This window comes from Podarcis erhardii, assembly GCF_964252035.2.
Source record: "Podarcis erhardii genome assembly, chromosome: 3".
In the NCBI taxonomy this organism is placed as follows: domain Eukaryota; kingdom Metazoa; phylum Chordata; class Lepidosauria; order Squamata; family Lacertidae; genus Podarcis; species Podarcis erhardii.
Window position 1 is genome coordinate 52620862 of NC_138507.1, and position 12153 is coordinate 52633014.

Sequence of the window (12153 nt, forward strand, 5' to 3'; positions counted from 1 at the left end):
CCAGGGAATTTTTCAAAGGATAACCCACAGGCAGTAACCCTATGTCCAATATGAATGGTTAAGCCTGCCCCCCCAGCCCCTCCCATTTCAACAGATGAAACTAAGGGAATGCTTTTATGTTCAGCTTCCAGCTGGCATTTCCATGGAAACGGAGAACTTGATTATCCATTCACTCAGATGAGTTAAAAAATGAATAGCATTCCTATCATAGTAGTAAACGGATGTACATCTTTGGAAAACTGAAGCAAAAAGAGATTCAAGCCTATTTCTTTTTTTTTTTTTGTAGACTTTCACAGAGCACACATCTCATATAAGAGTTGTATTCAAGTCCTTGACACCAGTTTGGTTAAAAACGAAGGATGTGGTTATTTTTTATATTTTTTAATGTATTTTTATTAAAGATATTAAGTGTCTTTGTGTGCACATCACAATATAGCAATTGATGAGGTGCTAAAGCTCTGGGAGCTAGAATCTCCACTGCCTTATGCCATCAGCAGGTAGAGTTTGTAACCAGGGACAGCAAAGATTGTCTTTGATAATTACAAGTTGTCTGATGTAGTCCTGATGATACTGTCCAATACCAGGCTACTTGTTTCAGCTATTGGAATTTGCTGCTCTTGTTAAGTGTGATGGGCACACTTATTCCAATAATGATGATGGTGATGATGATAATAATAATAATAATAATAATAATAATAATAATAATAATATATTATTTATATCCCACCCATCTGACTGAGTTTCTCCTGTAACTATTCTCCTGTTAAGGTTTTGTATTTTCATTGCTTTCTCACAGGAGCAAAGACAAACCTCTTGTCACCTTCTAAAGAAAATAGTTATATGGTTTTGATATTTTTTTGTTGTGGCTGTTATAGTAGAAAGAGTTAAACTTCAATGGCTTCAGATGATGTCATCAAGAAGGGACAGCTTTGTTTGGAGGTAGGTTGGTTGCAGTAATGCTCTTGAACAAATTAGACCTGTCTCAGCTCTCCTATGTTGTATCCATGCACTGTGTACACATATACATTTATGCTGCACCATCTATACGTGAGCACCTTCAGTTTTATGCCTCTGAAGTCTATCTCATTGCTTCCTGTTCACATTAGTGGGTGCTTCTTGCACTGTGTGTTTTCCTTGCTGCTCAGTACTTCCTGACTCTCTGAGTTCACATGAAGCCTGTTTATCTATCTGTGCACACTTTTAATTTTTAAATTGTTTGTGGCCCTGCTTTGTTTTGGCAGTTTGCAGATCTGAGTAACTGAAAATTGGTCACATCTCTTTAAGCTAAATAATCATTGCCAGGAAGATGTCTCTCTCCCTCCCATTCAAGCATACTCTATGCCTGTGTGGCTCTTAATGCAGCTGTTTTGTGCTAAAACAATTCTGCAAAAAATAAATAGATCTGTTTATATTTTTTCACAGCATTGTTTCCGTTGGACAGATGGAATAAAATGGGAGTACGGTGTGTGGTGATAGCACCCCAAAAATGTCAACACACCCACACAATAACGGTATTTAAGAGCATCCACATGTGGCTAATGTAATTTTACATTGGATATACTTCCTTGCTGGATTATCCCTGGATCAGGAAAATCCAAATTTAATGGAGGGAAAGTGCAGGCTGCCAGGTAGGTGAGGATGATACTATGTGGGTGACACAAAGAGAGGCATAAGCAGCTTCATATCCACATTGAACTCCCTTGTCGATGAGCCCTTAATAATATTGCAGTGATGAGAATTTTGTGCCCCTAAACAGTCAGCTACCACTCTGTTGTCAACTGGAACTCCTCCATCTTGAGGCAGCCAGCTCCAGCTAATTTAGGGCATCTTAAATGTAGCAATCAGCAGCTTGCTTCAGCTAGAGAGCAATGAGCCAATGTAGCTGCTGCGGAGAACACTGGAAGCAGAAGCCTGCAGGGCACTTTATGGTTCAGTTCAGCTTTAAGCTCTTGGGAAAGAGATTAGCCTGAGGAAACTCTCGGCTATGTTTTGAAGAGCAGAAATGACTCTCTGGGGGGTACACTGGAAGGAGAGAGGAGGGAGGAATCTATGAAAATACTTTTTTCCTGACATTTGTTGACAAACATTTTGCTGCACTGACACCTTTAAATAGGGGTGTCTGAATCATCTTTCACAAGCCTTCCTTAAGCAGCTGCTTTCCTGAAGTCTGTAACAGAGCTAAAATTAGCAAAGGGAGCTGTTTTAGGCCTCGTTCAGTCCAGTCACAGAATGTGCTATTAGGGGTTCTTGATCAAAATATTCCACAACTTATCAGTGCAAACAACTATTTATGATTTGGGCTCCTCTTCACTCTCCTTCCAACCTCTATCGCCCTGCCCCCTAAATTAATAACTTCCCAAATATCTCCCAAAAATTCTTTGGTATTTTCATATCAGTGACAGCCATTTCAACCAAATGTTCCAATTCCATCTTGTTTTCTCCTCCAGTGGCTTCAAGTTACAAGAAATGAGATTCCAGCTAAACTTCAGGAAGAATCGTCAGACAGTAAGAGCTGTTCGACAGACTCCCACAAGAGGTGGTGGATTCTCTTTCCTTGGAGATTTTTAAGCAAAGGTTGAATGGCTATCTGCCATGTATGATCTAGTTGAGATTCCTGTATTGCAGGGAGTTGGACTAGACTAGACAATCCATGGGGTCCCTTCCAGCTCTCTATTCTATGATTCTATGGTTTGTAGACAATCCTCATCCTACCAGTCTACTTGTTCCCTAGCTTTAATCCTGATCTCAAAGCTGCCATACCCAGTATGGACACCCCCACATCTCTTACATCTTCAGACAGACACAACCTACCCCTGAGCAGTGCCTCACGATTTGCTAGATTGAAATTTGAAAAAAAAGAAGAAGCCAGGGAACAATCTCATGCTTTGCATTAAAAAATAATGCTCTGAAATAAGGGGAAATATTTTAAAATATATTCCTAAAAGTAATGAGCAGGCACAACTAGCCTAATTTGGAGAATAAGCCTCAGGAAAAAGAGTTATTTGAAAGCTTCAGGATGAAGCTAGTTTTTTGTGAGGGGTTCCAAACATGAATATGTGTGTCTTTGTGAGTGTGCTGAGGAGAGAAGGTTTGCAGAGGAGAGACAGAGGAGACTTTGTGCATGGTGTTGGCTCTGACACAGCTCAGCCTGTTCACTCTCTCTGTTTTTCATTTCTGCCTTCACAGGAACATGCAGTGGCTCCTCATCCCCACCATCCTTATAATCACTTATGCTCAACAGGTAAGTTTTCTAGAAAAAAATCCTCGCCAGAACAAAGGCTGAAACTCTGGTTTTGCTTTCTAAGCAAGTGAAATTAACTTAAGGGAAGAAATTGTGCATAATATTGAGTTGTTCCTACTTGTGTGTGATTCTTTTTTCTTTTTACATAATTTGCAATTCTAACACAAGTCACTTGATTAGGTTATTATGAAATTATGCTTTTATAAAATTCTTAGAGTGTTTTTTTGGGAGTCTCTAGAAATTTTTATAAATTATTTTCTGCTACTATGTTTAAAGCAAGCATATCCCCCTTGTTTAGGTCCCTGTTGTCTTTCATGGTACAATCTGCTTGAGTTACAAATTAATTTGCTTTTAGAAAACTGCTTTAATTTTATTAACTAAATCTAGTCATTTTTCATCGACCAATACATATGACCCAGATTACATGGAAATGGGATTTGTAGAGGACACAAACAGTTTCTTCCCCATCCCCGTTTCTGTATCTAGTTATTTCCATAGTTTTATCTTTCTTCCTAGCCATAAAGTCTTTTAGGACTGATTATCTCCTTCCCACCTAGTTAAAAAAATAACACTGCAAGGTTACTATTGATTCCTATCACAAGTATTTTGTTCAATAGTACCTTTGCTGCAAGAAATTGCTACACAATTTTCAGTTCTGCACTCCACAGTTTTTACTTGGTGGGAAATGGTTAATCGGTCCTAAAAGGCTTTATGGATAGAAAGAAAGATAAAACTGTGGAAATCAACTTGATACTGAAAAGGGGGATTTAAAAAAAACTTGCCTTGTCTTTTGATATACTCTGTTTTATAATGTTGATTATCATTCTGATATTTTGCATTAATTGCTTTTATGTTTATGTTAGCTGCTTTGGGATTCTCTTGGGAAGGAAAGGCAGGTTATAAGTAATCAGTGAAATGAGGATAGCAAAACTGTTCAATATTAGCTGTACACTTTTTCCAGGATGATTAACAGATAATTTTAGAGTAGAGCAGAACTACTTTTTCTAAAGATTACAGAAGTTTGCACTTTGGGGAGTAGAGTGGGGAAAACTAATATTTCTGTGTATGGAGCATGGTCTCCTGAAAGATTCCTGCAGCTTGTTTTGTAGAAGTGCCAATCTGCTGAATATGCATGTACGCATGTGCTGTTTTTAAAAGAAATCCTTTGCTGGCAGGCCTTCATTTTCTTTCCTCTCACTGGATATTATTGAGGCTCTTCCAGCTATGTGCCCACTGCCCAGTTCTCAAATATTTGACTTGTGTGCTGTATGCACTGCCATTGGACGCAAGAATTTACAGATGCTCCCTTGCGCCTCCAGAATAGCATATCCCGAGTAAGTTGCTCAAGCTCCTGAGTAACGTAAAGTACACAAATAGTGTCATCGGTTAGTGGCATGGTGCTGCACCTGTGAACGTTTGCACAGGAAAGGAAAGAAAGGTTCTGAACACCATTTCCAGCCTCCTCTCCCCAATGCTAATAGCAAGCTCAGGGTCCCTGGGCTGGATTAGGATAAGGTTACCAGATTTTTTTCAATGAATCTGGGGATACTTTTCAACTTCCTACTAAATAGATGGATTTTGTCAGGGAACTGATTTGTAAATCCGGGGACTGTCCACAGGAAACAGGGACATCTGGTAACCTTAGATTAGGACCACGGTGGGGACACACAAACAAAGGGTTAAAGCCCCCTACCCCCATGCCAGGGTCCTGATCCAAATCAGGGCCTTCCAATGCTTGTTGTTCACTTTTAAGATGTGATCTACAATTGCTAACTGTGTGAACAGTTTCAGGTTTAGTTGGTCCTAAACTACACCTGGCAATTGAAGCAGGAAGCTGGCTAAATACTGTTAGCCAAGCCCCACATCGAAAGCTGTTGTTGTAAGGATACTAAGATTGCCCCATAGCCCTGAGGATATTTATAGCTATATAGTTTCTGTGTCACTGTACCATCTGGCTACAGTGCCATTTACTTGACTCGATGGAGATGTGTGTGTGTGCATGTGTACATGGTGTGTATGTAGATACCTCTGACTTTTGCCTAGCTAGAATGTAGACTGCTGTACAAAGGGAAGCAGTCATACCTGACCAGACTGAACACATTCCCCTGTGTGTCTGGGAGGCTGGGAATCCTCCTGGCCGGGCGTTAGATCCAACAGACAAATGCATTATAGAATTTTCTTTAAAAATGTTTAGGGGTACTCTCATTTTAACTCAAGAAAATCACCCTTTTATAGTTCAAATCGGGGAAAATAAATACAGTAAATGGCCCAAAATACAAAGATTCACAAAATGTTTAAGGGTATGCGTCCCTTGCATCCCCCCAGAAAAAAAGCACTGCATTATACAGTACCAATTAGGACAGAGTTAAACAAGCTTTTCTTTACAAGGGAAAATATTTTGTTGTTGTATTGTATATAATTGTAGCTTGCCACAATCTCTTGTGCAAAGGGGAAATAAATATAAATAACAGCAGTGTGTTTGTGTGTATACACACACATTTGCCATTTTTGTTGGACGTTTTCCAGCTCTCAGGTAAGTCCACCTATATGAAAGCTTTCTTGCAGGGTGCAAACCAACAGGCAGAAGCAAGGAAAGTCTGGAGAAAAATCTGCAGAGGTTCATCAACGCAGAGAGCTATGTCACTGGCCCTGCAGATGCCCGGTGGTACCAACCTGCAGCCCCGGGGTGAGCCTGGTGAAGGATGGCTGCGGATGCTGCAAGATGTGTGCCAAGCAGTCAGGGGAAACATGTAATGAAGCTGAGGTCTGTGACCCCCACAAGGGGCTATACTGCGACTACTCTGCAGATAAGCCTAGGTATGAAAATGGAGTGTGTGCATGTAAGTGCCTCGTTTTTTTTCTATTTTCTATCACATGTATAGTATGGGAATAGGGAATAAAATGTAACACCATGACTTCCATTGCTTTCTTCAGTTTCACACCCATTTTCTTTCAAAGGAGATGCAACCCTAAATGATAATTAAAAATGTATTTTCTTGATGTCAATGGGCCTTAAATTTTTAAGAAATCTATTCTTGCTGGTGTTTAACAATTTGGAAATTATATCTCTAAATTGGACTCTGCTAACCGTTAGGAACTCAGGCACCCACAGAGAGCTTTGGAAAGGAATCTTGTGCCGTTGCCCTTTTATAGAAGATTTTTTGGGAAACAGCAAATAAAATAATGGTTGTAGCAACTGTGATATTATATCCTGCTGTCATAGTCAATGGCTATACTACAGTAGGTGCAAAATCTTAAGCAGTCTGAATTGTGGATTTTTAATAGTCAGTCAATTTATATATGCAAAATAAGTATATGTAGTTATTTGAATACTCCAAAGGACCCATAAAAGCTAAACTCTACTGTTATTAACAAATGTCGCCTAGGAAATCTTACTTTCCGTTTGTCTAGGACAGACCTCTTGCAGGGATCCACATAGGTTTACTTGGTTTTTTCCCTTCACTATTCCCAGATATGATAGCAGTAGGTTGTGAGCTCAATGGGGTGCACTATGTCAATGGCCACGACTTCCAGCCCACACCTCTTTACAAATGTCTGTGTGTGAACGGTGCAATTGGATGTACACCTGTCTTCATCTCAAAGCCAACACCTAATGAATGTGCAGCACCGAAGAGCAGAAAGAAATCTGGACAATCCAAATGTGTTTCAGGACAGCAGGAGCAGCAGTCAACCAGTTACAGATTAATGTCAGGTAGGCAAGGCTAGACTGATATCTTCTTCATGACAGATTTATTTTTTAAAAGAGGTGTTTCCTTATTGTTTGAGGCAGATAAAGTTATTTGCATTTCCCTTTTCTAAATAGGTAACAGAAACTTCTGATACTTGTAGGGCAGCTTTATAATTGAATTTATAATTGTTAGATTGGGGTAGAGTGGGTGCTTGTCTCTTCTTGTAGGTCACTGTTAGGTTCCGGGACAGGATTGGGAAACCTTCTTTGTGTCAAGAGCCTCAGAGGTAATGTTTTGGGGGCTCTGTGCCAGAGCCACAACTTTAGTTCTGCCACTCCTTTTTCTCTCTTTATGCCCCTTTCTCTCTCTCTCCCCTCTCCACCCCACAAGCTGCCAGAAAGAATGGGAACAGCTTGCTTTGGGAAGACTGTCCCCCCACCTCCTTCCATGACTCCATTTGTTTGACTCCATTCTTCCCTCTTATCACCCCAACCACATGAAGTTACACCGAGGGCCACATGCATGACCCAGAATGCAAGTTCCCCACTCCTGTGATAAGGATGGGATTTCTCCCATCCTTAGTTTTAAATGCTTATAGGCCTTCCAGATTTTTCAGCTACCGTATTTTTCGCCCCATAGGATGCACTTTTCCCCTCCAAAAACGAAGGGGAAATCTGGGTGTGTCCTATGGGGCAAATGCAGGCTTTCGCTGAAGCTTGGAGAGCAAGAGGGGTCGGTGCGCACCGACCCCTCTCGCTCTCCAGGCTTCAGGAAGACATCCGCAGCCTGGGCAGCCCTGCAGGAGGTCCGGCAGGGCTGTCTAGGCTGCGGATAGCAGCCTGCTTCCCGGAGCGTCGGGCGCCCTGAAAGCAGAGCGCCCGGCGCTTCGGGAGCACATCCGCAGCCTGGGCAGCCCTGCAGGAGTTCCCCGCAGGGCTCCCCACGCTGCGGATAGCAGCCTGCCCTGAAGCAGAGCACCCCGCACGCCGGACAGACATCCGCATCGTGGGGAGCCCTGCAGGAGTTCCCCGCAGGGCTCCCCACGCTGCGGATAGCAGCCTGCCGCCTGAGGCAGACATCGGCCAGCCCCACAAGCTCGGGGGACAGCAGGGAGGCGCAGCGCCGTTCCCCGACCTGGTTCGGTTTCCCCGACCTGCTTTTGGGGGGGAAATAAAGAAAAAAAAAATTCCCTTTATTTCCCCCCCAAAAAACTAGGTGCGTCCTATGGGACGGAGCGTCCTATGGGACGAAAAATACGGTACATTATCAATATATTCAGAAGTACACCAGCCAACCTAGGGGTCCAAAGCAAAATGACTTGTGTAACATAGAAAAGCTTTTCAGAAGATAGCAACACTCATTGGATGTAGAACATGCCCTGTAATGTTGCTTGCAAAATATTAGGGCAAGACTAGGCAGCAACTAGAGAAAAGTTGAAAAAGGCAGATTAGACAAAAACAGTTGCAATCTTACTTCTATGAAAATGCTGAGAACCTCCAAAACAATCCAAGCAGCTTATGATTTATACACTATTAATGCATGGTTTGCATGCTCTCACAATTAATTTTGAAAACTAAGGGTTTTTTCCTTCCGTATCTTGCCGAACAAGCTTAATTTTAATATTTTACTATCTTTCCTTCTTTCTGCGTGCACTGCCCTAGTTAACAAATCCCTGTTGTAAAAGCAATGAAATTATTTTATGTACAACAAATATATATATATAAACCCACAGCTTTGTAACCTTGCTTTATTTATTTCAGATCTGTGCCAGGCTTTTAAATTTGCTTCCTGCGCTGTGATTTTTAAGCTGCTGCTGCTTACTTCCCAGGTACCCTCATATATCTGCTCTGTCCTCTTAAACTGTGCACATTTCAAATCTGGTCAGTCATCCTGTAGAACTCCCATCATCAGGATTTGCTATGTGGAGATTGTAAAGAGCAGGTTTAAGATATATAGCTATTAATGCTCCGACTCTTTGGAATGTAGGGATAAAAGCCCTCAACCCCAATCCTTTTAAAGAAAACTAAATTGATACAGAACTTTCAGCATATGTACCGTATGTTGATAAAGCCTTGCCTAGGTGCCCCATATCCACTTTAACACAGGTATTTCACATAGCCAGTCTATTTTGTAAGAACTCTTTCAGGAAAATGTCTTGCTTTCTAGGGCAGACTTGAGAGTCATTGCATTAAGAAACAAACAAGCAGCATTACCAAGATATAAAATCAAATCTTTGGAGACTGAGGTGCTAAATTCCTATAAAAGTTAATCGAACTTGTGGCAGCTATTTCTTAAAATCTAAACCTAATTTCTGTAATTTAAGCAAGTAAAATCCAAAAGGTGATCCTGGCAACCTGGCATGCTTAATTCTCATGTTCCATGCTATTTTTGGGTTGCCTTAGTAGAACTGATCTGAATTAAATGGCTTAAAAATATTTGGCTCAAGATGTAATATAATTCTGTCTTCTAGCTTTCAGAAGTGTGCCACTTGTTTTAAAGAAGAAGTGCCTGGTTCAAGCAACTCCTTGGACACCTTGTTCCCGAACCTGTGGCATGGGAATATCTGACAGAGTGACCAATGAAAACAGTAAATGTGAAATAAGGAAGGAAAAGAGACTATGCTACATTCAACCATGCCAAGCAAAATTTCCAAAGAGCATAAAGGTAAACCACATTTCAGAACACAATTTCCTCTTTAGGCTGAAAGTATTAACTGCTAGATGTATGATTTTTTAAATAACCATGGGGCTGGTGGGGAGAGAAGTTATGGTCTTGCTGTTCAATTGTGGATTTGAAAATTAGGGAGACAGGAATAACAGATCATCTCATAGAAACTTGTGGCATGTTTTCTACATTGCTCATATGGCACGTAACTACCAATAGAGAATTATTGGGCCCTTCTTTGCACTACTGGTGTTCAAAGGAGATTCTTTCAGGTCCCATCTACCCTATTCATTTAAAGCAGTATTATACCATTTAAAATATTGCTTTCCTCCAGTGAATCCTGGGAACTGTAGTATATTCAGGGTACTGGGAGTGGTTAATAGACTCCCTATTCCCCATAGTGCTACAATTCCAAGAGTTATTTAACAGTCAAATCTCTTCCCAGCAGACACTGCGAATTGCAGCTGCTTGAGGTCCCTAGGAACTCTTAGAACCCTGAACAAACTACAGAACCTAGGATTTCTTTGGGGGAAAGCCATGGCTATTTAAAGTGGAATCATGCTGCTTTAAATATATACTGTAGTGCAGTGTATAATCCATGTCTATTAGCACTGGTGCTTGCTGACTGCATCCCCCAGTTGTCACATTTATATTAGCCCAAATCAGGTGTCCAGAAAGTCAGGTGGTAAAGTGCTGGGATGACTCTCACAGGTCACTGATTAAATTTCCCGCTCATATAGTGGTCTTGAAGGTGCCAGGATAGCGAACCTGCCGGAGTTAACTGTGTAGAACTAAGTTATCAGCACTGCACAAAAAACAAGCAATGCTAAACTTATATTTTAAATTTGCATGCACTGTAAGTGGCTAAAAACATGGCCTCAACACTGCTACTTCAATATGCATGTAATAATCTTCACCTTGAACATAATAGCAAGATTTTACTTTTATTTATATTTCAAGATACCTAAAGGAAAAACATGCCGACCTACATTCCAGCTTGCCAAGGCAGAGAAACTAGTATTTTCTGGATGCACAAGTACACAAAGATATAGACCAACCTTTTGTGGAATCTGCCTGGACAAGAGATGTTGCATACCCAACAAATCTGTAATGATTACAGTGCAGTTTGACTGTCCAAAGGAAGGCTCCTTTAAGTGGAAGTTGATGTGGATTACATCGTGTGTTTGTCAGAAGACATGCAATGATCCAGGAAACATATTTTCTGAACTCAAACTCTTGTAAGTGGCAATGTAAGTGGCAACACAGGAAAGAAAATGGTCAAATGTTCCCATGAAAAGTTGCTCATGCATCACCACTGACAGGTAGTTGTGTTTGAAATTATAGGTTTTAAATGAATTCACACAGCAATCCTTTCATCCAAGACAGAGCTTGCCCCTAATGTGTTTTATTTTGAAAAGCAGAAAGTGTGGCTATTTAAATTCAGTTAAATACTGTAGCTACAAAGCATTTTCTTAAATATTTTAAAATGCAATACTTAGATAATTTATGTGGAAGGGGTATACCAATCCCATAGAAAAATAGGTTTTCATGCAAAAATTGAATCAAATTAGTTACCTATACACAACTGATTCATATGGATGTTTGCCCAAAGATGCACGTACACAAGCTGCACCCCAACATCCAAGTGCTCAATCCCTGATCATCTCCACAGTGAACAGGTCTGCAAGGGACCTCATAAAGCCTGCATGAGATGTTCAGCTGAACATGAGTGGAAGCTCCCTGGAACTCTTCCCTGTTCAATGCAGGTATGATTAGGGATTGAATGAGTGTGCAATGTATGGGCATTGTGTGCACACCCCTTCACTTTTCTCTAAATTTGCGCACAAGCAATATTTCAAAGCTGTAAAGTGAACAGTATCAGACTGCGTGTAAAAATAAGAATTCAAAACCCATAAAATCATTTATCCAAATAGTTTGCATGCATGTGCATAGTGTTAACTTGTGATTAAGAAGAACTCAATGGAGTTTACATCTGAATAGAAACATATAGGATTGTACTGCACCTTTGTGAAAATGTGGTGGGGTGCAATTTGTCACCCAAACCAGCTAGTGATGGGTACATAAACTTCAACACATGCATCTCCTCAGATAAATCAGGGTGACTGAGGGAGTCAACACAAAACAAGGATTTGGGCATTTATTTATGACATCTATAAAGCATGATCGTATGTATCAAATTACATATTTCTTGATGATCGATAGCATAATGAAACACCTTTATGTTTACTGGAACCAAATCATAGTTTTCTAGACAGGGAATTTTATATGGAACAGTCTTTGATATTGATCTCCCAGGTTAGTATTTTCCTTTTCTCTTCCACAAAAACAAAACAAAGCAGCCAAGCAATTTAGCAGCATTTCTGTACGCCTCTTAAAAATATTGTATCAGAGCCTGCAAATCAGTAAGAATGTAAATGCTCACCTTGTGAACTGGAGGATAGAACCTTCTTGTATGCTGTTTCACGGATAACTGCGTTATTTAAAGTTAACGTGCTTGCATGGAAAATCTCTATAACATAATTTTTTCTACAACATAAG

At 40.5% G+C, this 12153-nt stretch overlaps 1 protein-coding gene across 2 annotated transcripts; it reads left to right on the forward strand.

Annotated features, from left to right (window-relative positions):
• The first annotated feature begins 730 nt into the window (after positions 1 to 730).
• Positions 731 to 11928, forward strand: CCN6 (cellular communication network factor 6). Of its 2 annotated transcripts, XM_081857455.1 has the most exons (6): positions 731 to 939; positions 3187 to 3241; positions 5796 to 6081; positions 6714 to 6953; positions 8691 to 8758; positions 9401 to 9575. In XM_081857455.1, the coding sequence occupies exons 1-6, from the start codon at positions 905 to 907 to the stop codon at positions 9425 to 9427; spliced, it is 711 nt and encodes a 236-aa protein (XP_081713581.1). In that variant the 5' UTR covers positions 731 to 904; the 3' UTR covers positions 9428 to 9575. The 2 variants fall into 2 exon arrangements, with proteins under 2 accessions (XP_081713581.1, XP_081713582.1); XM_081857456.1 differs by lacking the exons at positions 731 to 939; positions 8691 to 8758 and adding an exon at positions 10555 to 11928 and having other exon boundaries at positions 3050 to 3241; positions 9401 to 9594.
• The last annotated feature ends 225 nt before the right edge of the window (positions 11929 to 12153 follow it).

Bases quoted from the DNA above. Each gene is read 5' to 3' on its own strand.
- CCN6 (XM_081857456.1), top strand. From the start codon at position 3,122: ATGGTGTTGGCTCTGACACAGCTCAGCCTGTTCACTCTCTCTGTTTTT. The intron at 6,082-6,713 runs GTAAGTGCCTCG...CACTATTCCCAG, and splicing joins TGAAAATGGAGTGTGTGCAT to ATATGATAGCAGTAGGTTGT. The intron at 6,954-9,400 runs GTAGGCAAGGCT...TCTGTCTTCTAG, and splicing joins CAGTTACAGATTAATGTCAG to CTTTCAGAAGTGTGCCACTT.